This window comes from Bubalus kerabau, chromosome 4 (assembly GCF_029407905.1).
Source record: "Bubalus kerabau isolate K-KA32 ecotype Philippines breed swamp buffalo chromosome 4, PCC_UOA_SB_1v2, whole genome shotgun sequence".
Taxonomy (NCBI): Eukaryota; Metazoa; Chordata; class Mammalia; order Artiodactyla; family Bovidae; genus Bubalus; species Bubalus kerabau.
The window spans coordinates 36,549,789-36,576,063 of NC_073627.1; the positions used below are offsets into that span (position 1 = coordinate 36,549,789).

The window sequence follows — 26,275 nt, forward strand, 5'->3', positions numbered from 1 at the left end:
AATAAAATAACTTCAAACACAAGCCCGGGGGCTGTCTCTGTGTTTATTGTGGGTGCACGCTGGGGCTGGGGCGCGCCATGCTCACAAGGCGATGCTGTTCCCACCAAAGCCTGGTCCAGGTACACTCATACGGCAGCGCCAGGCCCCAGTTTTGCTCCTGGCTGTCCCATGAGATCTGGGCCAGGTGGCTGTGGAAGACAGAAGCCTTCTTCCTTGGGGCCTCCTCGGTGAAGTGCTCATCAGGGTGGGTGCCCAGGTACCGCTGGGGATGGCAGGAGAGAAGGCTGGAGCTCCTGACCCGCAAGCCTCGGCTCCATCTTTCAAGTAAAAGCTATTCTGATACACCTGGAGTCCCCTGGGACCAAGACTGCCAGAAAATTCACCCAAGGACACAGACCACCACTCAAGTCCCACTCACCTACCTAAGAACCCAGACCACCCAAGACCCATTCAACTTGAAACAACCCCACCATCCAGTCTAGGCAAAAGACCACCCTCCATCCAGCCTACCCAGACCTCCCAAGCCATGAGCCCTTTGAAACCCAGACCACTCTAAGTTCCACCTACTAGGAACCCCTGCCACCCTAAACCACACCCCCCAGCAACTACCTCACTCCAGGCCCTGCCCCCCAGAAGCCCAGTCTGCTCGGTGTACCCTCCAAGTAATGCAGTGTCCCCAGCAGCCTTTCTTCACCCAACTCACTCTCCCAGAACCTGAGACCCCAGCCCACCCTGGACCTTACAGTGTCTTTGGTTTCATCGCTGACACTCCAGAATAGCTCAAGGGAGTGGCACGTGATGTTGACCTCAGGGAGTGAAGCCACCAGGCTTGTCATGCTCTGGCCTTTGGAGGTAGGCGGGGGGAGCCGGATAGTGCTGGGAGAATTGGGCATCCAGCCACTGAAATCAAACTGACCCCCTAGACTCAGTAAGCACAAGGCTGCCAGGACTCCTGCTAGGCCCACATCCCCCATGACCTGGCTTGTCCCCCACAAAGTCCCCCCTCACCTGACCAGTATTGACAGCAGTGTGTTGGGCTGAGCAGCTGAAGATGGTCATGGTGAGAAACTCGATCAGGTCAGCACAGCTGTCCAGGCTGGAAGACACCCCCGGATGGAGACAGGGCGGAGGCAGCAGAGCTGAAGCCCGAGGTCTGCTGTCCTGGGAAAGTGGGGTCTCGAGGGTGGCAGGCAGGGGTGAACATCATGCAGCTAAGAGATCCCCTCAGGAAGATCTCCCTGACCCAGGCCTGCAGCTCTGAGTCCTTGCTCACAGCATGGTTGTCGGGGTAGTAGATGCCAACGATGGGAGGGGGGCAGAAGTATGTGATGACACAGTTGGGAGCCTGTGCTGCCCCGGGGTGGGGGTTGGAAGAGGCCACTGAAACCAGCTGCCCTAACAGGAGGAAACTGAGGCCAGAGAAGGAAAATGGGCAACTTCACATTCTAGGAAGCACCAGCCAAGCTTCAGACCTGGAGGCTTCGGTCTCTACTAGGGCCCTGAGAGCCATGGTTGGTCTGCAGTTGTGTTTTGACTGACTACCAAGGTTTTTGGTTTCTTTTTCAAGTTGAATCCGTGGCCAACATTTAAATATTAGGAAATGGCTGGTTTCTCTCCAAAAAAATCTAAAGCTCTCGTTTTAGTCATAGTTGAGTCACTATTGTCCTCATCTGAGAAACGTGAGTGGCTGGCTGCTCACGGGCCCTGCAGGCTTCGGCTTTCCAGTCGTCTAGGCCGCATCAAACTATGAAGAAGGATTGGACCCCAGGCCCTCTCTGTTGGGACTGGGATGCTGGCGTCCATGTCCCCCACCAGTTCCCCAAGGGCAGAGCAGGGCCTGCCCCACTCACCACAGCGTCCACCCCAACCATGGCAGAGCGCACGAGCCATTGCTAAGAAGAGTTCTGAGACGGGCACCTCCAGCTATGCAAATTCATTGTGGGGAGTCCCTGAGGACTTCAAGGGGAAGTGGGTATAAGCTGGGCTTGAGCAAGAGGCAGTGTCTGGATAGGGAGAGAGAGAGAATCAGGGTGCCTAGCCTCCCTAGGACCCATGTATGCTGAGCAGAAAAAGTGGAAGGAGGGGGTAAGACTCTAGGGAAGAGATGCCGTGTGAACCTTTCCTTTCATGTGACAAAAAATGAAGCCACGTGAGGCTCACGAAGTACAGCTATCACAGAGCCCAGTGCCCAAGGGAGGTGGTTATGCTCAGGAACTGCGGGATGGGGACCCACAAAGAAGCCAGACATCAAGAACACCTGGCCTCCAGGGTGGAGGCCAGAGGTACATCCCAAGGATGTCTCCAGTGAAGGAGACTTAGAAGGGAAGTCTAGAGACAAGGCAGCTGTCTTTGAGGGGAATAATAATAATAATGGCTAATGCTCAAAGAGCATATCATAGTCACCTGAGATTTGTGCTAAGGGCTTTACATTTAATTCTGAAAATAACCTTTGAGGTAGGTCTCCTATCAGCTCCATTTTCAGATGAGAAAACACAGTTCAGTCAGTTCAGTCGCTCAGTTGTGTCCGATTCTGCAACGCCATGGACTGCAGCATGCCAGGCCTCCCTGGCCGTCACCAACTCCTGGAGTTTACTCAAACTCATGTCCACTGAGTTGGTGATGCCATCCAACCATTTCATCCTCTGTTGTCCCCTTCTGCTCCTGCCTTCAATCTTTCCCAGCATCAGGGTCTTTTCCAATGAGTCAGTTCTTTGCGTCAGGTGGCCAAAGCATTGGAGTTTCAGCTTCAACATCAGTCCTTCCAATGAATATTCAGGACTGATTTCCTTTAGGATGGACTGGTTGGATCTCCTTGCAGTCCAAGTGACTCTCAAGAGTCTTTTCCAACATCACAGTTCAAAAGCACCAATTCTTCGGTGTTCAGCTTTCTTTATAGTCCAACTCTCACATCCATACATAACTACTGGAAAAACCATAGCTTTGACTAGATGGACATTTGTTGGCAAAAGTAATGTCTCTGCTTTTTAATATGCTGTCTAGGTTGGTCGTAGCTTTTTTCCAAGGAGCAAGCATCTTTTAATTTCATGGCTACAGTCACCATCTGCAGTAATTTTGGAGCCCCCCAAAAATAAAGTCCATCACTGTTTCCCCATCTATTTGCCATGAAGTGATGGGACCGGATGCCATGATCTTAGTTTTCTGAATGTTGAGCTTTAAGCCAACTTTTTTCACTCTCCCCTTTCACTTTCATCAAGAGGCTCTTTAGTTCTTCTTCACTTTCTGCCATTAGGGTGGTGTCATCTGCATATCTGAGGTTATTGATATTTCTCCCAGCAATCTTGATTCCAGCTGTGCTTCATCCAGCCCAGCAATCTTGATTCCAGCTTGTGCTTCATCCAGCCCAGCATTTTTCAGACACAAAGAGGTTAACTGACTTGCCCAAGGACACACAGCTAGGAAGGAAGAGGAGGCAGGAAAGGACTGCAAGACAGCAGTGTGTCTGGGGAGAAGATGAGAAGTCGAAGAACAAACCAAGACAGATGGAGCCAAGGGTGAGGTGTGGAGCCCTCAGGCTCCGAAGCTTCACCCTTCTATGGCTGCCCAGATCCGGAGCACGTTGTCTTGGTAGTAGTAGTTGGCAAGGTCCTTAACCTCATGGTCAGTAGTTGGTAGGGCAGGCAGAGGGAACAGTAGGTGAGAGTTTCCAGCTCTTTGGCCATCAGTTCCAGGTTGCCCAGCCGTCCCATTGACATTATCTGTAATGAGCAGACAGTCTACAGCTTCTGGGAGCAAGGGGCTCAGGACCAGCCTTGGCCCCTTCCTGGCTCTCTCTGCTGACCACCAGGATCCCAGGCCTGACCTGGTCAGCTGAACTTTCCTGGTGCAAAAAGCCTAGTGCAGCCATAAAGTTTGATGTGGAAGATGCAGCGGAAATGAGGAATGAGCAGCTGGGGAGAACCAGAGTCTGAGGTTAGATGAGGCAGTGTCAGGTCCCCCACAGCTCAGGACACTGAGAGGTGGGGTCCTTTACCTTGAAGATGGTGTGGCACATGGGAGGCTGCCATAGCGTGGCCAGAGCAAAGGCCTCCATCAGATAGAGCAAAGGCCTCCATCAGATAGTGGGTTTGAAGCAAATGTGTGTTCATCTCGTGCACCAGGAACTCTGCATGTCGCACTCAGGTCTTGGCCAGGAGTTAGTCCTCAGGCGAGTCACTGGGCTCGAAGATGGGGCTGTCTGGGCCAGGTGTCTGGGAGAGCTGGAATCGGGGGTATGGGGGAGGTGGGCAGGTGTCAAGCAGAAACTGGGTGCAGCAAGTGTGACCTGTCACCCTGCCCATGGGACCAGATCACATGGTCAGCTCCCTTACTAGCCGCGTCCCCAGGAAAAGTTAATTAACCTCCTTGTGACTCAGGTTCCTTATCTGTAAAATAAAGTTGATGATCATAATCTTTCTCATTGGGTTGCTCTGAGGATTTAATGAGTTAATGCTGGTGAAGTACTTAGAACAGTCCTGGGCATGCAGTAAACTCCAGAGGAGTGTTTCCTACATGTGATCACATCCACTACAAGAGAGGAAACACTGCTGAGAGGTAAAATGATCAAAGGCCACCTTGCTGGCACATGTGGGAAAGCCCAGTTGAGGGCTCCTGGGACCAGCACAGAGTCATGCAGGTTCCTGGTTGTGTGGGGCAGGGGCTGGGAAGGGCTGGGTAGGATGAGACAATACATCATATTCAGCACTTAAAACAGCAGCATTGGGAAGGGGAAAAGCTTTCAGTCATCCTGAGCAGTTGACATGCCTCCCCCTTCCCTCCCAGGGCTCTGCCTTGCTGACCTGGATGGCGAGAGGTAGCAGGGGTCCACCAGGACGCTGGCGCAGCAGGGTCAAGGGGGCAGCCAAAAACTGGGGTTGTCCATTGATGATGCCGGAGCAGATGCCTTCGAGGATGGCGTGGTCCACAAGGTACAGAGAGCCCCTCCACAGGAGGAGAGGATGGGGAAGAGGGCTAGACAGGGGGCAGTCCTGGGAGGCTGAGGGAGGCAGCGAGGGGTAGGGGCACTTGCAAATATTTAACTGGTGTGCTGGGTGTGCTTAGTCGCTCAGTCGTGTCCAACTCTTTGTGAGCCCCATGGACTGTAGCCCACCAGGCTCCTCTGTCCATGGGATTCTCCAGACATAAATAATGGAGTGAGTTGCCATGCCCTCCTCCAGGGAATCTTCCTGATCCAGGGATCAAACCCAGGCCTCCCACATTGCAGGCAGATTCTTTACCAGCTGAGCTACCAGGGAAGCCCCAATTTAACTGGAAGTGGTGGCTCAGGTGATAAAGGGTTTGCCTGCAAGTCCCACGAGACTTGGGTTGGATCCCTGGGTCAGAAAGATCCCCTGGACAAGGAAATGTCAACCCACTCCACTGTTCTTGCCTGGAAAATCCCATAGATGGAGGAGCCTGGCAGGTTACAGCCCATAGGATTGGAAAGAGTTGAACATGTCTAAGTGACTTCACCATCATTTTTTAATCCTATTCCCTGGAGCCAGGGGGTATTCTAGCCCAGGGCCAAAAAAAGAGAGAGATCTCTGCCTGAGTATTGGAGGTGCTTCTGCTGTGGCCAGCCCCAAACTTCAAGGACAGACAGGGAGAGAGGGAGCCCGGCTGGGGGATGGCACCTTGGGATGCAGGAGGTACCCTCAGGGGTGAGGGCTCCTCTCTCCTGGTAGCCCAGAGTTGGAGGAGACGGCAACTCTGAGGAGCACTTTGTTCACCAGCAGCAGGGCATCCTCAGAAACCATGAGAATCAATTTTCTGAATGGTAAGGTCCCACCAAATGCAGGGAGCCTGGCAAAGCACCAGGAGAGAGCATTCCACACTGAGCCCTGCCCGCTCCATCTTTGCCCTCGAAGAATAACACACCTCCCTCCAGGGATGAACAAGAGACGTTGACTTAAAGGCATGGCTGAGCTAGCCGGGAAAGGAGTGGGAGAGGGTGAAGGGTGGTCAGGGCTGGGTGGAAGAGAAGGGATCTAGGGGACTGGGAGCCAGGGCATCTGGGCTTCTGAAGACACCCAGAAGGGAGGGAAGGTTGCCTGGACCCCCTGCACTCCTCGCCTCTAGCTCAACCTGAAGACTGGTCCTGGGGCCCAGCATGGGAGCCACCATGGCATCAGTGACAGGGAAGTTCTTGGACAGGTGGTGAAAGTGTTAGATCAGGACCTAGTTGAGGCCGTTCAGGAACTAATAGGCAAAGAAGGTGTCCTCCTTCCAGTGCTGAAACACATACTCTGCAGGAGGTGGGTGTGCAGAGGGTTGCCCTGGAGACCAGGGACCCAAGTCCCCTTCCTTCAGCACTGCCACTGTTCCCAGGACCCAGATCTCCAGTTTCCAGCACCGTCACTTCAAGATGCTCCCTTTCTCCTGCCCCAGCTAGATGGATGACGTCACTAGCAAGTGGTTTTTCAGAAAACAAGGGATCAGAATTTAGAGTCAAATTCAAAAGGACTTACCCACTCTTTCAGCCCCACCCATTTCTGGGGGAACCTCAGGTACTCTGTGATATGCGCTGACTGCATTTGGTATTTGAGTAGAATTTGAGAAAGTCAGAAGACTGAGGAATGCTGGACAACAGCAGTGTCCAAGCCCATTCTGTTTTGGCTTCTGAACTACGAGGGGTTCTAATTCCCTGTTAAAATTAAAACTCACCAGGACAATGACTGATTCTCCTGCACCTTTGCCCTGGGACAGCCTGGCTAATTTGTTAAACCAGAGCGATCATTGAGAAAGAGAGTTTTCATCATCTTGGGCTGTGGCAAAAGTGCTATTTTTTTAATGGTTATTTATTTATTGGGCTGTATTGGATCTTAGTTGTGGTACGCAGGATCTTCAAGCTTCATTTCAGCACACAAACTCTTAGTTGCATCATATGAGATCTAGTTCCCTGACCAAGGATGAAACCTGGGCCACCTGCATTGGGAATGTGAAGTCTTAGCCATTGGACCTCCAAGGATCACCCATGGCTTTTTTTTTTTTTTTTTGTCCAGTGGGTTTTGAACTGAGTTTCCACATGTATAGTTTGGACCTATAGTGCACCCAGGAAGAGACATGGATATTGGAGAGTGGAAACTCCTAAATCCTTCGACTTAGCCTGGTTTTCAAGCCTGCATGCAAGGCACAAGGCCCCCAAAAGGTAGGTGGCAATTTGAAAGGAAAAAGTCTTTCTGCTTCAGGTGGTTTTTCCTGATGGCTGAGGATATTCATGAGACGCATGTTTCCAGATGTTCAGAACAAGTAACTGTTAGGGACAGTTTGAAGATGTAGTTACAAAGTCAGAGGAGGGGAATGACCAGCAAACAGACCCACAGGGCAGAGGCTGCAGGCTTTCAGAAATGGTGAAGTTAGAGCAGATAGCAGGAAAGTGTTTGTACTTGTGTTAACAAAGAAGGAGCGTTCTTAGAACTTACTTCCTGGTCATTCTTGCTGAAGCCCTGATGGGTGAGAATGGCTCCAAGAACAGTGGGCCTTAGTCCACCCTGAGGGAGGGGCTGCAGTGGGGAAGGTGTTGGGTGGGGCAGGCATCAGGAAAAAACACCTGAAGCAGAAAGACTTTTTCCTTTCAAATTGCCACCTACCTTTTGGGGGCCTTGTGCCTTGCATGCAGGCTTGAAAACCAGGCTAAGTCGAAGGATTTAGGAGTTTCCACTCTCCAATATCCATGTCTCTTCCTGGGTGCACTATAGGTCCAAACTATACATGTGGAAACTCAGTTCACAGGGAGAAGATGCAGCCTTTCTGATCCATTGCTTTGGCGACTGAGTAGTGCAGACTGAGATCAAGCTCCTTGAGGTTTTCAGCATCCAGGCAGTGGGGTATCCCTGGGAAAAACTCAGTCCACCTGTAACGGGCAGAGGTGGAGATGGAAGTGAGGTGCTGGTGGCTCCTGGGCCTGGTTGTACAAGGGAGGGCTTTGGGATGGGAAGCTCAGGCATGGCAAGGTGGGTGGAGGGCTGTCCCAAGGCTTGGAGCTCCTCACGTGTGTGCTGTCTTGGGGGGTGGGAGGGGGTCAGATCTGAGGCTCAGCTGACCTCAGCAAACAGGACCAAGTGGTCCCCCTGTTAGCCAAAAACTAAGAAGTGGGGATCCTAGGGACGGCCAGCCTGAAGTCTCCTTGAACTGCTCATGGGTATTTCTGCTGCCTCGCCATAATCTCTGCCTGGCTCTGGGCACAGGGCAGAGGGTGGCTGTCCTGCCAAATGACTATGGTTGGAAGAGGGAAAATGTAAGAGGGGAACCTGGCCCCAATCCTCAGCACCCCAGCCTCTCCCCCTCCTCTCCTCAGACCTGGGGTGGGCAACTCTGGTCTGGAGCATCAGTGAGCCACTGGCCTCCCTGCTCTTTTACCTCTTCCTGGGGGGTGGAAAAGCCCCTCCATTCCAGGCAGACCCCGCCTCAGCAAACTGCAGCCTGCTCCCTCCCAGTCACTGACCCCAGCTCAACAGCTGAGGCCAATGAGGAGGGGGCAAAGAGCAGAGCTAGAGAGAAGGGCGTGCTGACCGTTTTCAGGCCCTTCTTCTGTGCACCCCCGGTTGCCTGCCTCCCCAGCCTTTCCCTTGCTTCCCTTGTGGCTCAGCTGGTAAGGAATCCGCTGGCAATGCGGGAGACCTGGGTTCAGTCCCTGTGTTGGGAAGATCCCCTGGAGAAGGGAACAGCTACCCTCTCCAGGATGCTGGCCTGCGGTCTCAAAGAGTTGGACACAACTGAGTTGCTTTCACTTTCACTTTCTTTCCACCCTTTCCCTCCACTTCACATTCCTGGTCTTTTCCCACCAGGCCCACCCTCCTCCACTCACTACACCCACTGCCACTATTCATACTCTTGTCTGAACCACTGGTTCCTCCCCCCGACTGGCCCCTCCACCAGCTCTCTCCTCGAATCAGTATCATTTCTCCCAACCATTACCCCTCCTTCCCAGGGGCCCCTACTGTCACCCCCAGGTGATCTCCCCTCCTCCACCTTCCCCTCCTCCCACCAGTGGCCACACCAGCCCACAGGTGCCCTCGACCCGCACTAGCCTCCCTCAGTGGGAGGGCCCCAGCCTGTCCCCCACTCACCTGTCCCTCCCGCAGCACCTGGCTTCCCTCGCCTTCCAGCCACTGGTAGCAGTGGAAGCGGAGGGGTGCGCCCCGAGGCACCGTGAGCTGGAGCCAGTGACAGAACCAGGCATCCCGGGCTCAGGGCGCGAGGGGCCCGGGCAGTGCTGGGGGCACCTTGTGCCCACGCACCAGCAGCACTGGGCCCATGTCCTGGGGGGGCGTCACCTTGAAGTCCATGGGGGTTTGAGTGAGGGCGTCTCAGCCAGCACTGTACTCATTGCATCTTGGCGGAATTCCTTCCCAAAGCCGTCCAGCCTCAGGCGGGAGCTCTTGCCTGGGGTCCCAACCAGGCTGACCGACACTCTGTCTCAGGTCCCCGAGCCCAGGAGGGAGCCGGTGGCCACACGCACAGTGTACTCGCTCATGACTTGCCATCTAGGGGTCCAAAGTGCCACAGGGAATGAGGCAGGGTTGGCTGGCCGCATGAGGGAGAGGATGGAAAAGGGGAGGAGGAGAGTCGTTGGGGAGGTGGGGCGGGCGGTTCCACGAGGCCCCATGTGCCAGGCTGGGGCCCCGTGGCCTGTGCCCTGCCAGGGGTCTCCCCTGGAGCTGTGACCCCGAAGCCCGCCCAGCACTTCCCCGCCACCCAGGCTTTCTCCTGCAGCCCGCCGTCTGACCTTAGCTCCTCTTGTTGTCTAAGGGGCTCTGCCTCCCTTAAAGGGGGTCTGCTTAAGGCTACTCCAGGTAACTCCGCCTCCTCCCTCCATACCTTTGCCACTGGACAGTCTGGCTAATTTGTTAAACCAGAATGCCTAGCCCTTGGGGGGAAGGGACGTAACCACTCTTCTTATTGCACACAATCACCCCGTGTCCTCCCGCTGCCAGCCAGGCCCTCTCTTCATTTCTGAGCCTGTGGTCTGGTGCCTAGCCTCAGAGCTCTCTCGGTAGCAGCGTGATCTGTTGCATCCTTGCTGGGTAGTGACCCCAGGCTTCTAGGAAGTCTAGTATGGATAGGGGAGAGAGCAGGGGTGCACAAAGGTGGGGGAGAGGCTGGAAGAGGACCCTGCACTGAAAGAAAGGTCACAGGCTCTAGGCACTGCAAGGGTGGGACGTCCCGCCCCTCCCTCCAGCCTGTCAAAGTATGTTTTTAAAAAAATTAAAACCCCACTGCTGGGCATACACACTGAGGAAACCAGAAGGGAAAGAGACACGTGTACCCCAATGTTCATCGCAGCACTGTTTATAATAGCCAGGACATGGAAGCAACCTAGATGTCCATCAGCAGATGAATGGATAAGAAAGCTATGGTACGTATACACAATGGAGTATTACGCAGCCATTAAAAAGAATACATTTGAATCAGTTCTAATGAGGTGAATGAAACTGGAGCCTATTATACAGAGTAAAGTAAGCCAGAAAGAAAAACACCAATACAGTATACTAACGCATATATATGGAATTTAGACAGATGGTAACAATAACCCTGTGTACGAGACAGCAAAAGAGACACTGATGTATAGAACAGTCTTATGGACTCTGTGGGAGAGGGAGAGGGTGAGAAGATTTGGGAGAATGGCATTGAAACATGTAAAATATCATGTATGAAACGAGTTGCAGTCCAGGTTCGATGCACGATACTGGATGCTTGGGGCTGGTACACTGGGACGACCCAGAGGGATGGTATGGGGAGGGAGGAGGGAGGAGGGTTCAGGGTGGGGAACACATGTATACCTGTGGCGGATTAATTTTGATATTTGGCAAAACTAATACAATTATGTAAAGTTTAAAAATAAAATAAAATAAAAAATAAGCATCATGACCCATAAAAAAAAAATTAGTAGGTGTGTTTCTCTTATCAGTAGCAATTTTAATTAAAATATACTATATTTTTAAACATTTGAATTCTACCTCGTCATGATAGCTCAATATAAATTGTTATGAGATTACTGTAATACTTACTTTTAATCAATAAAATAAAATTAGTTTTCTTGTTAAAAAAAATAGTTCTCTTATACTCGAAAAAAAAAATTAAAACCATGATTCATACAAATTAGAGTGAACATAAATCAAAGCTGAATGGCACAAAATCATTCAACTCATCAAAGTGGTAATGCTGGTTCCATGAACAGTTGAGGAGCTGCTATTTGCAGGCAATTTTATAAAGGATGTTAAGTATAAAATTGCTGAGTGAGATACCAAACTAGCTATTGTCCTACATGGTGATAAACTACCTCCTTTGGGGTTATCTTATTTTACCGAACAGAAATCATTTGCCTCTCTACCAGACACAAGTTATGTGAACTTTACATGGACTAGCAAAATCAAGCAATGATACATTCTTCTAGAAAACTATCCTTGAAAGGACAGGCAGTTGTTCTGTTGATCAGTTTTGGATATTTTTTTCTTTTTTGAGATTTATTTATTTTTGGCTGCGCGCAAGCTCTCTCTAGTTGCCGAGAGCGGGGGCTACTCTTCCCTGCGGTGCTTGGGCCTCTCATTGTGGTGGCTTCTCTTGTTGCAGAGCACAGGCTCTGGGAGCTCCGGCTTCAGTAGTTGTGGCATGTGGACTCAGTAGTTGTGGCTTGTGGGCTCTAGAGCGCAGGCTCAGTAGTTGTGGTGCATGGGCTTAGTTGCTCTGCAGCATGTGGAATCTTCCTGGAGCAGGGATCGAACCTGTGTCTCCTGCACTGGCAGATGGATTCTTATCCACTGTGCCACCAGGGAAGTCCCATGGAGATATATATATATATATATATATATACATATTTTTTTTTTCTTAATAAGGCTGTTCCTGTGGATATATCAGGCAAATAGCTCTCTTTTTCTGGGATTTCCCCCCACCCCATCTCCCGCCTCCACTCTCAGTGTAAAGTCCCCATTCCCTTATGCCTCATCATGGCCCTGTTGTAGAATCCCACTACTTGGGTTTTTTTTTTTTTTTTTTTTTACCATCAGAGAGACCATACCATGATAATCATTGTGCAAGTAATTTTCCACCTACATAGCAATATATCATGGATGTTTTTTCCGTATCAGCATTTGAGGATTGAATTGTTACTAGCTACATTATTTTTCTTAGTTGGATTGTTTCCTAAATTTCTAAAAGTTTTTTCCTATTATTAGTAATATTGCATAGAACATCTTGTAAACATTAGATTTTGAAGTTTGAGACTTAAAGAGTTATCCTCCAAAGCTACACTGTCAACTGTTTCACCAGGGCCCTGTGGCTTCACACCTGTGACCCTTGACCTCTCACACCCATCCACACCTTTGGTTCCTTGCCTTTACTTTTTATGTCCCACAACCCTTGTGTCTGCACTGTCTCATTATCCTCCTTCTGTGCTAATGTCTTATAGTGTTGCATCTGTTTCTACCTCCACCTACCCAGGGCTTTATCCTTCTCTATCCTTAAAACTCAACATTAAAAAAATTATTATCATGGTCCCATCACTTCATGACAAACAGATGGGGGGGGGAGTGGAAACAGTGACAGATTTTATTTTCTTGGGCTCCAAAATCACTGTGGACAGTGATTGCAGCCACAAAATTAAAAGATGCTTGCTCCTTGGAAGAAAAGCTATGACAAATCTAGACAATGTATTCAAAGGTCCATATACTCAAAGCTATGGTTTTTCTAATAGTCATGTACGGATGTGAGAGCTGGACTATAAAGAAGGCTGAGTGCCAAAGAATTGATGCTTTTAAGTTGTTATCCTGAAAAAGACTCTTGAGAGTCCCTAGGACAGCAAGGAGATCAAACCAGTCAATCCTAAAGGAAATCAACCCTGAATATTCACTGGAGGAACTGATGCTGAAGCTGATACTCCAGTACTTTGGACACCTGATAAGAAGAACTGATTCACTGGAAAAAACCCTGATGTTGGGAAAGATTGAGGGCAGGAGGAGAAGAGGGAGACAGAGGATGAGATGGTTGGATGGCATCACTGACTCAATGGACTTGAGTTTCAGCAAACTCCAGGAGATAGTGGAGGACAGGGAATCCTGGTGTGCTGCAGTCCATGGGGTCACAAAGAGTCAGACACGACTGCGTGACTGAACAATGACAATCTCTGGTGACGCACTCCACCCTATTTTGGAACACTAGACAAGGAGTGGAAGGAGGTAAGCTGGGCTCTCCCCCAGCTTTGGGGACCTTCCACCATACAATCCTTCCTCTTTTCCCTTTCCATGACTCCCACCTTCCAGAAGTTCATGGTCTAGTTGAGAAGACAAACAGGTAAATGAAAAAGGACATTGGAGGGTTTTAGGAATCATGCATGTATTAATTCCTCCATTCAACACCTCCTGAGCACCTACAGTGTGGGGAGCAGTTACGAACCCTGTCCTTGAGAGCTTACAATCTAGTGACAGAGGGAAGGACAGGGCTCAGGAGTTCTGAAACATGCCTCCACGGTAGCCTCAAGGGCAAATGAACGATGGAGGCGGCATGCCAGCTTCATATTGGATGTCCCTCCTACATCACTCCTCTCACAGTCCATTGGCCAGAATTGATCACGTGACTGCAACCTAACTGAAAGGTAGGCTGGGAAACACGGGGAAGTAGATATTTGTTGAGCGCAGATTCTTCCTCCTGGAGTTTGAACACTGAGCCCAGGACAAAAAGTAGGAGGAGCTTCGTCATCCTGTGGCAGTGCCTGAGGACAGGGTCCGCTGGTTCTTGTGCCTAGAGTTTCCAGTTTCTGGTCCTTCCTGACTGAGTTTAACTCCTACTGTGTTTAACCCATTCTCCAGTCCCTCAAAACACTCGGTTTCTTTTTCACAAATTCCTTTATTGCTTGAGTTTGCAGGAATTGTTTTAAACAAAAGAAGCTTGACAGCTGTATCTGAATCATTTTGGGCTGCACTGAATCTCAATAAAGAATGAACAATTCCAGTTCTGTGACCTGGGCAGCATTTCCCTTTCTGAAGCATTGTTCTATTTATTTCAGTGGCCATGTTTGTGCAATTATTCAAATATATATTGTATCTGTCTACAGTGTTTTATAAAAATTAGGGAAACTGAAAAAACCAGAGCTCTATTGCCTACACTGTGAGACAGAGATGGAAATCATCAGGTGAATTCAAGGGGACACATTTTTGGCCTTAATGGATGTTCACTGAATCAGAACAAGAAAAAAGAAAACTAGAAGAATGTATATGAAATGTTGGAATTCTGTCACTGAAGATTGAATGTAGAAGGCAGTGTATGATGAATAATATGATATCGCCTAAGTCTCCAGAAGTGGAAACTGTTTTATTATATGCAAGGCTTTTGTCCAACTTTGGGGCATGTTTATTTAGAAAGTGGATGTGGGCACTGCCTGCTTGTCCTGGGCAGTATGTCCTCCTGCCTTGCTTCCTGTGGCCCTTTCTCAGTGGGTTGTTCCTTTCAAAGTTGTGACCACAGGTCACTATCAACTTCTCTGGCAGTTTTCAGGCAGACAGTCTTCAGGAGGGCTGCCCTTGAGTCCGGTGACCATTGGTCCAGTCAGCTGTGGTCAGTGGGACCAGGGGCAGGACTGTGTTCCCCCCATGGAACCCTTCCAGGGGGCTGCAGGTGCGTAGGCACTTTGAGGCTTAGAGTCTTCAAAAGGCACAATGGTGCCCTCCAATGAGGTTCTGTTCTCTGGGGTTTTGTTTTTGCTTTGTTTTTGTTTCGCCATGTGTGTGTTGGGGGGTTAGTTGTACCAGGCTGTTGCCCTAGGAGAGGCATAGGGGGGCCTGATTTTCTGGGGAGTCCTTTTCTCTGGGTGGCAGGTAGCCTACAGCGATGCCCCCATGGGGCCCTGTTCCCCAGGGCAGTTAGATGGAGACGCTATTCTCAATGAGGGGGGGGTCCAGGTAGGGGTAGGGTAGTGCCAGGCTGCGGTTTCGTTCTTGGATGTCTCGCGAGATCTCAGCCAGGCGGCTCTGGAAGGCAGCGATGCTCCTGCGCGGGGCCTCCTCGGTGAAGTACTCGTCCGGGTAGGTGCCCAGAGGCCTCTGGGAACCAAACACAAGGGTGGGTGAAGGGGCTGCTATGCAGCTGCGACCTGCCTTAGCCATCCATCCAGCGGGACCTGAAGCAGCCTCTGATTGAGCCACCTTCCCCTGAACAGTGACGATTACTATGGGCAGCTCTGAGGTTGAAGGCTCAAGTCAGGGGGCCTGGCCACCCTGGAACTTATCACACGTTTCCCTTGCAGTGAAGGGTGACTCTGCATCATCTCATTTGGCCCTCCTTGTGAGATGTCCAGGGCCCATGTGTCCCCCTGGGAAGGCTCCGTGGGGTGTGTGACAGTAGAGTAGGATCTGGGTCAGGAAGGGTAAACAGCATCACCTCCCTTACCCCAGGGCTGGCCCAGCCAGGTTCCCAGCCCCACACTCACTCGGTCTCCAGGCTCCTTGCTCAGCAGCCAGAGGGCAATGACCACATCACACGTGGCATTGACTGGTGGGAGGGTGGCTAAGAAGCCCTCCAGCCTGGCCTGGCCTTTGGAGGTGGGCGGTGGCAGCTGCATGCTGGGTGGCAGGTTGGGCATCCAGGCAGCAAAGTCAAACTGACAGTCAAGAGGGCAGAGTGAAGTTAGGAGCCCATCCTCCTCCCCAATCCTGCCCCCCGACGTTGACCCTTCTCACCTGCCCTGCACTGACAGCTGAATGCTTGGCTGAACAGTTGAATATCACCATGGTGACGTACTGTATCAGGGCTTCCCGCGTCCCCAGGGTGGAGGGTAGACCTGCAGGGAGAGCTGGGCTGGGAATGGGGCTGTAAGGGTCCTGAGGACAATGTTTCAGAGGTCTGAGGGTAGGACCTAAGAACTGAGGTCCCCCTACCTGAGCTCTCCCGGCCTAGGAAGCCCTCGGAGAAGATCTCCCGCACCCAGGCCTGGAGTTCACTGTCATCGCGGACAGACTCATCACTCAGGTAGTAGATGCCGATCATTTCGGAGACAAAGCTGCAAGGTGCATGGGGTTGCCGTCCCAGCTGTCAACCCCAACCATCCCTGAGAAGCGCCCCTGCCCAGTCCTGGTGCTGTTAATGTCCATCCCTCCTCCTGGTGGGCACCTCTGTGAGCCTTCCTTCTCCTTCCTCCCTGCCCCCAAGGCTGAAGCTCTCTGAGGCTGGATCCCTCACCGCTCCACTGCACCCCAGATCTGCATCCCATCATCCCGGTAGTAGTAGTCCGGGATGTCTTCAACTCCTCGGGCCCGGATATCATCAGGCAGACACAGGGCAGAATAGTTCAGCTGTTTCATGTTCTTCTGTATCAGCTCAGAGAAGCCTCCAATGCCAAGGCCTGTGGACTGGGAGATTGGACTCCTGGTTACCACAGCCCTTGCCCCAAAAGCAGGAGGTAATACTGTGTGGGGAGACAGGGCCACTCCCACCCCAGGATCTCAGAGTCTTCATACTGAAGGACTAGCCCACCCACATTCTCCCTAAAGCAGTCCTTACCCTGTCCACCACCTGCCCAGGGGCAATGAGCCGTTGTCGGGCCAGCGTGTTGATATGCAAGGTGTACCGAGTGTGAGGGATCAGCAGCTGTAAGGGCCAGAGAAGAGAGCTGGGTAAAACCTGAGTATCTCTGGTCCCACGTCTTGCTTCACAGAGGCACCCGGTCCTGTAAATCACTCATGTAAAGAGATGACAGTGACAGGAGAGGCTGCCTGGTACAGAGATCAGGGCTCTAGGCCCAGTGATGGGGGCCGAGATCCACCAGCATCCTTTTCTGTGACCTTGACCATGTGTGTTCCTCTCTCTGGGTATCAGATCACTGGGCAAATGAGAGGGCTCATCTGGATGAGCTCTGTGAATCCTTCCAGCTCCAGCATCCTGTGATTTTCTGACCCCTGGGTAGGCAAAGCACCATGAAAACCAGGGCCTGTGGGCCTGGCAATGCGGAACCATCCCCTAGAGCCCACCACTGAGTGCCAGGCCCTGGGAGCTGCAGATTGTCAGAATCAGCCTGGATTGAAGAGGACAGGGTAGGGCCTGCATCCAGGATCTAGGGGACTGTCTAAGGAAGAATCAGAAAGTCTCAGCAGCTGTGGACCCATCACACTGACAGAGGAGATGCTCCAGGCCCCTGGAGGGGATGAATCTGGGCCATCTGATGGCTTAGCAAAGCCCACCTTAGAGACACCAGTCTCTCTCTCAGGGCTTCCCATCTCTGCACCGATCTGCAGAAAACCTGCTGGCCATGTTCTCACTTTGGCATCTGTCTGCCCCAGGTCTCTCCTTTCCTAGGAGCTGGGCTCCTGTGACAGCTGTTGGACTGAGCTCCCCTAGAAGGGAATCTCTCTGGGGCACAACCTGCTGTCACATGCGGTCCTTCCTCTATCCCCAGTCCCTATCACCCTACACCAGCTTAGGGCTTGTCGGAAAGCAGCCCTTTGGGGCAGTTGTGCAGGGAGTTGCTACTGAGGCAGGATGGGGGCTTAGCATCCTGGCCTGGAAGGACAGGGCCATGTAGGGACAGGCTTCATGGATGAGGCACCCCGAGGGGCAGGCCCAGGCGCAGGGACCCACAGGCTTGGGGCACAGTCTGGGCCATCTTGCTGAGCCACTGACCTTGAAGAGGGGGTGGCAGTGGGGCAGCTGGCGCAGCGTAGCCAAGGCGAAGACCTCGGGCACCAGGTGTGCCTGTAACAGGTGTGTGAGGGCCTCGTGGATGGAGAACTCGGCATTGCGCACCCATGTCTTGGCCAGCAGCCAGTCCCACTTGTCATCACTGGGCAGAAAGATGGGGCTGTTGGGCCCAGGAGTCTGGCTGAGCTGTAGTAGGGGTCGGTGGGGAGAGGCAGCCTTGAGTGTCTGCCCACTCTCAGTCAGACCACTCTCCACCCCTTCCCTGCCACCTGCCAGCTGCTGACCTGGATGGCGAGCGGCAGAAGGGGTCCACGGCCGGGACGCTGGTATAGCAGGGTCATTGGGGCTGTGGAGAACTGAGGCCTCCCATTGATGACATTGGTGCGGACACCAGCGAGGAGGCCGTAATCCACCAGGAACAGAGACCCCTTCTGCGGGAGAGATCAGAGGAGCCTGGGCTGCCATCTGGCTCTCTGCAGGTGGAGAGTATGGGAATTTGGGAGAGGATGCGGGGCTAGGAGTAGAGTGTACATGGGAGAGGGTGTTCTTGGCACACCGTGCACCGTAGGTCCTTAACCAATGTGAGTACGGTTCCTTTTTGGTAGGGATGGGCCTGAAGGACTGAGATGGGGGTGTGCAGGGCTGGGACCCCCTGCCCCTCACCTCCAGCTCGGCCTGCAGGCTTGTTCCAGGGCCCAACACCGGGGCCACCATGGCATCGGTGACAGGGAAGTTCTTGGGGAGGTGGTGGCAGCGTCGGATCAGGACGGGGTTGAGGCCATTCAGGAACTGGTAGGCAAAGAAGGCGTCCTCCTGCCAGTGCTCAAACACGTATTCTGTGGGGAGGGGCAGGGGAGATGGGACTGGTCACCCCAGGCCCCGGGGGACTGCCCCCTAGGCACCATGATGGAGTTTCTCTTGGGTCCGTCCTGTGTGCCCCTCTCTTCTCGCTCTGTACCTTTCTTAGGGTGACCTCCTCTGACCCCTTGGCTTCAGTTCACCCAAGCAGCATATCTTCGTCCCCAGACCACCTGGCCTACCACCTCCCTGCCATCCCCACCTCTGTGACTCAAGCACAGCACATCTGAGGCTGAACATGGGCTCCGGCTCCAGCCCAGGCCCCGCCCCATTGCCTGGCTTCCCAGGAATGGCCCCTCCATGCACCAGATTACCTGGGGCAGAGCAGCTCCCCGCATCCTCCTCCCATCAAGTCCTGTTCATTCTCCATCCTCAGTAGCTCCTGGTCCACCCATCCACTCAGCACTGCCTTGCTGAGGTTTCCATCCTCTGCTGACCACGACCAGAGCCTCATGTCCTGTCCTGCTTCCACTTCTGTCCAGACAGCCCATCCCCTGTGGCACAACTGGCCACACATTCCCCAACAGGTAGCTGGTTGAAACTTCCCACTGCATATAGGAAAGGCCCGAGCTCCTACCATGGCCTCTGCAGTTCTGCACATCTGGGGGCCCAGACACCTCCCCTGCTTCGCCTCCTATCTTCTTGCCCTGGATCAATACTCTTTGGCCACAGCAGCATCTTCTGCCCCTAGGAGGTCTCTGCTCCTTCCATCTTCAGGGGCTTCACCTGCACCACCCCCCGAACCTGAAGCACCCTCTGCTCCCTTACACCACGCCCAGCACTGTTGACACCTACCCAACTTTGAGGTCTCAAGTTTTGACTCAGCCTAAAGTCACCTCTGTGGGTCACTCCCTAGCTGGACCAAGATAGCTGCCCCTTACACACTCTCACTGGAGCCGCGATGTGCAGGCTTCACAAGTGAACCTCTTGATTTACTTTTGAGCCTATTTTGCTTTTTGCCTGCTCAACTGGAAGCTCTGGGGGGACAAGGACTGTGTCCACAGCCCCTAAGACACTGTCTGGTGTGTAGTAGCCAAAAAGTGTCTGATGGATTAAAAGGCATTAGAAGGTCAGAGATGCCCCCAATACACATCCTCTTTTGTGTCTGGGGAGAAAATAAGGCTCAATGAGGATCACACAGTGGACTGGGGCTTGGTTTTCTGAGATTCCTGTTAGCAAGAGCTGATGCCGCAGGGAAGAGGTCTGCAGCCCTCACCTACAGCTGGAGTCTTCCGGAAGTTGAACACCCGTCTCATTTCCTTCAGACTCTTCCAGAGCCCCTTGCGGTCCAGCAGCCCTTTGAGTTTCAGCTCAGCCAACCTGCCAGATGTGAGGGGTCAGGTGGGGGAGGCAAGAGGCCCTGGGAGACCCTCCCTTGTCAGCTAGGCTTATCCTTCCTGGGATTCCAAACCAGCTTCTGGGGCCCAAGGCAGTCACTACCCCAAGGCTGCCATCACCCTGGGGGAATAGGTGGTGAGTAGAGGCCTTGCCCTGGGCAGGGTCATGTGACCCATATTCCTGATGGTGGGGAGGGCAGAAGGCAGGGGTCCTAGGGCATCTGAGACCCATGGACAGGAGAAGGGGTTTGTCCTCACGCAGAGCCGCCTCGCAGGTAGAAGGTGGTGTTCTTGGCCACAGAATATTTGATGTTGAGGTTCAGGTTTTTTACGGTCTCCTCGTCGAGGCACCGAGGCCAGCCTGGGATGTAAGTCTTCCACCTGGAGGGAAGAGCCAGAAGGCAGTCAGCAAGAAGCCTCAGAGAACCCACTGACAAGGGATGGGGGTGGCAGACTCTTCAAGGCCCTGATCAGGGCCAGCCCCTTTCCACAGGCAGGAGTCTTTCTGGGCTCTGCTTTTCCCCTCCACCCTCAATGCTGCAGGGAGAGCTGCCATGTTCCCTGGGAGACTCCTCCCTTGGTCCATTGATTGGTCCAGGGTTGGGCATCTGGCCAGAGAGGGGCCAATCAGAATCCTTCTTGGGGAATTAGAGATTGGGGCTGGACCTGGGGACATCTCTCTCTCTCTCTCTCTCTCTCTCTCTCTCTCTGGGTATCTGGGTTATAACATGTAAACATCAGGACTATTAGTTACAGCCATTTCCCATTATGTGGCCTGGGAACAAAGAAAGCTGTTCTGCAGAGAGAAAAGTGAAGCAGGAGAGAGAAGCATTTGGGGGCTCGAGGGACAGGGAAGAGACTCACCTTGTTTCTGGCCCCTGAGATTTGGCTACACTTCCAGCCCTCACTTCTGTGAATATCTCTGTTGACACATTCCTTTTTTTTTTTTTTTTTTTTTCTGTCTGCTAGTTGGAGTCTGTTTTTGTTTTTGCAAAACTCCCGACCAACAGAGATGCATTGCAGAGGGGACACTGTCCTGAAGGTGGGAGTGTGTGAAGGCATCAATTGCGTTTGGCAGGCATCCCATGGAGAGACACTTCAGCCTCTGTAGCTTGAGGGAACCTAGAAATTTCCTCTGGTCTGGCCTAAAGCATCTCTAAATCCCTTTATCCAGCAGCAACACAGCCTGAGATCTTTGGGTGAAATGGTAAAATCATGTCCCTGCAAAGCTGAGTCGACCCCAGCCAGTCGTCCTTTCATTCCTTCCCTTGTTCATTCTTAAGTTCATTCAGTCATTGCCTTGGGTTCGAACAGGCACCTTCAAAGATCAATTTGTAATTAAAGTACACTGCCACTAAGTGGTGGCCAAACCCTACTTCTCAAACTTCAATGCACAAAAATTTAATTCGCCCAGGGATCTTGGTAAAATGCAGATTTTCATTTAGTAGGTCTGGGATGGGTGGACCCAAGACCCTGCATTTCTAACGAGCTCCCAGGTGTTGCTGACTCTGTGGATCTGAGACCTTGCTCTGAGTATTGAAGGTGTAGCCACCGGGAGCAGAGGTAACTGAGGGACATTATGAACAACAGTCTATACATTTGGGCAGGGCTTAGCAGCTGACAAGCTGTATTCATAACCATTTTCTCATTTGTTCTTCCTAAAAACACAGATCAGACTGGTATTCTTAGCTTCTTTTGCAGGAGAAAATAAGGATTAGAAAGGTTAAAGAATTTGCCTAACCTTTCACATCTCCTGCCCTGCACCGAGGCAGACCCTGCATCTCCTGACTCTTGTGTCTTTGTTTTGCCAAGAAAGGAAGAAAGCACTCCTTCACTCCATGGACACAGCTGTCTCCATCTGTTCTCTCACCTGGGGCCATTGCTGGCAGATTGGGCCTCATGGTTTTCTCAGGGATATAATTCACAACACATGTGGAAGCACCAGCAGCCAAATGAGCCTGCAGCTGCTGTGCCCCCAGAGACCTGAAGCAAAAGCCTGCAGCCCGGGCTTCAGACACAGCCCGGTTGGCCAGATCATGACCTTTTGAAAACCTGCTCCTGAGTGGGGTCCCTGGCTTTCTGCCTCAGGAGACCCCAGAGGCTCCAGTCCCTTCTGCAGCCCTCCACCTTCTGCCAGGGGGCCCTCTAGGACTCAGCTATCCCAGCTGACCTCCAACAATGTTGAGCCCAGAGCAGAGAAAGAGCTCCCTCCCATCCCTTGCCCACCCTGGAGGATGAGTTTCCTGGGGGTTGGGGTGACATATTTCTGGTTCTGCCCCTATTTCCAGGAGAACACAACATGTTGATGTTTGAAAAAGCCCCAGGGGAAGAAAGATGTCAGCAAGATTAAGGCATTGACAGCAGTAGGTTTCAAGGTTTAGTGGGCATGAGTCACCTGAAAATCTCCTTAATACAGTATCGCTGGCAACAAAGATTTACTGTATCACATAAAAAATTATGCCTGGAACCTGTGTGTGTGTGTGTGTGTGTGTGTGTGTGTGTGTGTGTGTGTGCTTAGTCGTTCAGTCATGTCTTTGAGACCCTGTAGACTATAGCCCGCCAGGCTCCTCTGTCCATGGGATTCTCTAGGCAAGAATATTGGAGAGGGTAACCTTTCCCTTCTTCAGGGGATCTTCCCAACCCAGCATCGGACCCCGGGTCTCCAGCACTGCGGGCAGATTCTATACCATCTGAGCCATCTGGGAAGTCCTGTAATAACCTATAATGGAATATAATCTAGAAACAACCTGAATCACTATGCTGTATACCAAAAACTAATATAATATTTTACATCTACCATAGCTTCATTAAAAAACACCAGTATTGCCGCCCTCCTCCCTCCATATCTGATTCGGGAGGTCTGAGGAGGTTCTGAGTATCTGCATTTCTAAGGAGATCCTGGTGATGCTGTGTTCGGAAAGGACAGAGGACCAAATGGAGACACCATCACCGGCGGGAAAGGGCTGACCCTGGTCCGCGCAGGCAACCTATCTCCACCCCCTCTCCACACAGAAGCCCCCTCCTCACCGGTAGGTCTCCCGCCTGGCCTGCAGCTCCTCCCTGCGCTGTTGCTGGAGAGTGGGGTGGTGATCTTCCCAGGAGATCTTCGCTGTGGGAGGAGTGGAGCAGGTGAGGAGGGCAGAGAAAGCCCCCGACCCTTGGCCTCAGCTACTCCCCCCTCCATTTGATTCACCCCTTACAAGGTCCCTTGCCCGCAGAAGGATGGCTTCTCCCACTCTAGACTGCCACCTCCCCCTTCCCCCAACCTCCCCTTCCCGCCCCGCCCCCCAACCCTGTGCCCCTGTCCCTCCGCCTTAGCGACACCGGTTCATCTCTCCGATCCTCCCTTGCCCTTTTCTCCAACACACCAGCCACCCCACCCCCCCTTTCCTGTGTGCCCGTCACCTGTCCCCTCCCGCAGCACCAGGCTCCCCTCGCCCTCCAGCCACTGGTAGCAGGGGAAGCAGAGCGGCGGGGCCCCGTGAGGCGTGAGCTGGAGCCAGCGGCAGAACCAGGCGTCCCCGGCCGAGGGCGCGAGGGGCCGGGATCGCGCTGGGAGCGCCTTGTGGACGCGCACCAGCAGCACCCGGCCCACGTCCTCGGGGGGCGTCACCTCGAAGTCGTCCTCCTGTGGGGAGGAGACGTTTAGTGTCCTAGAGGGTCGTCCCTCCTACTCCCTCCTCCGCCCCCACCCCTACCTCCCAAGCACTCACGGCGCCCGCGTTGAACTCTTTGCCGAGATGGTCCAGGGGCAGTGGTGGGGTCTCTCCTCGGGTCCCCACGATGCTGACAGACATTTTGTCCCACGTACCGGCCCCGAAGGCCTCTCCGGTGGATACCCTCACCCTGAACTTGGCCATGGGGACAGCCGGAATCTGGCTCTGTCCTGCTGATCGGACTGCAGAGCCCAGTTGCTCACCCCCAGGGACATGCACCTCCGCACCCTGGCCAGGCAACTCTGAGTTCCCGTGGGGCCTATCACCGCCTTAAAAAGCAATCCCCGGCCCAGGGCAGAGAGGGCGTGGCTGAGAGGCAGGGAGAGAGGCAAGCCGCTGTGTCTGCTGGTCCGCCCTGGGACGTGCAGGGACTGAGGTCTGGGAGACAGACCCTTTCAGTGATGGGCAGGGCCAGAGGGAATTGGGATCCAGTGGAGCTCAGGGGTTCGTTTGTCCACCTCTTTGTTTCTTTGCCTTCTTAGCCTTGAAAAGCTATGCAGAGAAATTCCCTGGCGATCCAGTGGTTAAGATTGGCACTTCCAATGCAGGGGACACGGGTTCAATCCCTGATCAGGAAACTTAAGATCCTGTATGCGGGGCAAGAGGCCGGGGGAGAGGGGTGGAATCCATTTTCTGCCATTTTAGTGGAGTTTGGGGAGGGGGCAAAAGCCAATGTTTGTTTTATCCAGAATAACTTAGAAGATCAACCTGTTGCATTTCTCCATGCCTAAATCCCCACTAGATCTATCCATTGTTCCCCATTCTGTTACCTTTTGTTGTTTTCTGTATATTTCTGCTGAAGCAGGAGCAGTTGCCTGCCTTGAAGCAGGCAACAGTTACATTCTCTTAGCTCTGGGAAATTTGGGGGGGAATCAGAAGAAGGTTGAACTAGAACCAAATGATGTGGTCTACTGCGAAATGTTTGCATTCATTTTATTTTCCTGTGTGCACCTTATCTGGTTTCCTAAACTTGCAAAATTACAAAAAGTTAAGAAAGTAGAAACAGGGAGGAGGATTTTTTTTTTAATAAATTTTTTCTTTGAAGGGGGAGGCAGAGAAATAGGGCAATATTGGAGGATATGGCATGAAAGGAGAGCTGGTTTCAAGATGACCAACTCTTACAAATGACTCTCAGTACTGAAGAAAGGCAATGCCAAAGAATGCTCAAACTACCGCACAATTGCGATTATTTCACATGCTAGTAAAGTAATGCTCTAAATTCTCCAAGCCAGGCTTCAGCAATACGTGAACCGTGAACTTCCAGATGTTCAAGCTGATTTTAGAAAAGGCAGAGAAACCAGAGATCAAATTGCCAACATCCGTTGGATCATTGAAAAAGCAAGAGAATTCCAGAAAAACATCTACTTCTGCTTTATTGACTGTGCCAAAGCCTTTGACTGTGTGGATCACAATAAACTGTGGAAAATTCTTCAAGAGATGGGAATACCAGACCACCTGACCTGCCTCCTAAGAAACCTGTATGCAGGTCAAGAAGCAACAGGTAGAACTGGACATGGAACAACAGGCTGATTCCAAATAGGAAAAGGAGTACATTGAGGCTGTATATTGTCACCCTGTTTATTTAACTTATATGCAGAGTACATCATGAGCAACGCTGGGCTGGATGAAGCACAAGCTGAAATCAAGATTGCTGGGAGAAATATCAATAATCTCAGATATGCAGATGACAACACCCTTAAGGCAGAAAGTGAAGAAGAACTAAAGAGCCTCTTGATGAAAGTGAAAGAGAAGAGTGAAAAAGTTGGCTTAAAGCTCAACATTCAGAAAACTAAGATCATGGCATCCAGTCCCATCACTTCATGGGAAATAGATGGGGAAACAGTGGAAACAGTGAGAGACTTAATTTCCTTGGGCTCCAAAATCACTGCAGATGGTGACTGCAGCCATGAAATTAAAAGACGCTTGCTCCTTGGAAGAAAAGCTATGACCAACCTAGACAGCATATTCAAAAGCAGAGACATTACTTTGTCAACAAAGGTCCGTCTAGTCAAAGCTATGGGTTTTCCAGTGATCATGTATGGATGTAAGAGTTGGACTATAAAGAAAGCTGAGGGCCGAAGAACTGATGCTTTTGAACTGTGGTGTTGAAGAAGACTCTTGAGAGTCCCTTGGACTTCAAGGAGATCCAACCAGTCCATCCTAAAGGAGATCAGTCCTGAATATTCATTGGAAGGACTGATGCTGAAGCTGAAACTCCAATACTTTGGCCACCTGATGATGAGAACAACCAACTCACTGGAAAAGACCCTGATGCTGGGAAAGATTGAAGGCAGGAGGAGAAGGGGATGACAGTGGATGAGATGGTTGGATGGCATCATCGACTCAATGGACATGAGTTTGAGGAAGCTCCAGGAGTTGGTGATGAACAGGGAAGCCTGGCATGCTGCAGTCCATGGGGTTGCAAAGAGTTGGACACAACTGAGCAAGTGAACTGACTGACTGCTGCTGAATACTTCAGTTACAGTAGCCAAGTGAATTGCTAAAGTCAGTTCTGGTTAGAATTTTCTGTTGTTGAACCTGTTAACCTCCGGCTTTTTGTATCTGTGAGAGCCTGGGGTCCTGTCCCCACTTGTGCTCTGGATCCTGCTTCTTTCTCTTGTCCAGGATTTTAATTCTGAGATTAGCACTTCTCCTCCCACATCAGTTTCCTTGCCTCATTCCCAACAACACAAACATGCCTTGGGGGCAGTTGTTCTCAAGATTGACAGCATATTAGAATCACCT

At 51.9% G+C, this 26,275-nt stretch overlaps 1 protein-coding gene and 1 pseudogene across 1 annotated transcript; both read right to left on the reverse strand.

Annotated features, from left to right (window-relative positions):
* Positions 1–43: 43 nt before the first annotated feature.
* LOC129650838 (polyunsaturated fatty acid lipoxygenase ALOX15B-like) lies at positions 44–7,611 on the reverse strand (annotated as a pseudogene).
* A 5,371-nt stretch (positions 7,612–12,982) lies between these two features.
* LOC129650839 (polyunsaturated fatty acid lipoxygenase ALOX15B-like) lies at positions 12,983–23,674 on the reverse strand. The gene is made up of 14 exons (XM_055579639.1): positions 23,513–23,674; positions 23,220–23,442; positions 22,842–22,923; positions 20,073–20,195; positions 19,694–19,797; positions 18,283–18,455; positions 17,904–18,050; positions 17,602–17,805; positions 16,486–16,572; positions 16,165–16,334; positions 15,864–15,985; positions 15,666–15,766; positions 15,416–15,586; positions 12,983–15,029 (listed from the first exon to the last, which is right to left on the reverse strand). Exons 1-14 carry the CDS (start codon positions 23,672–23,674, stop codon positions 14,850–14,852), a joined length of 2,049 nt encoding a protein of 682 aa, XP_055435614.1. The 3' UTR covers positions 12,983–14,849.
* Between the last annotated feature and the right edge of the window lie 2,601 nt (positions 23,675–26,275).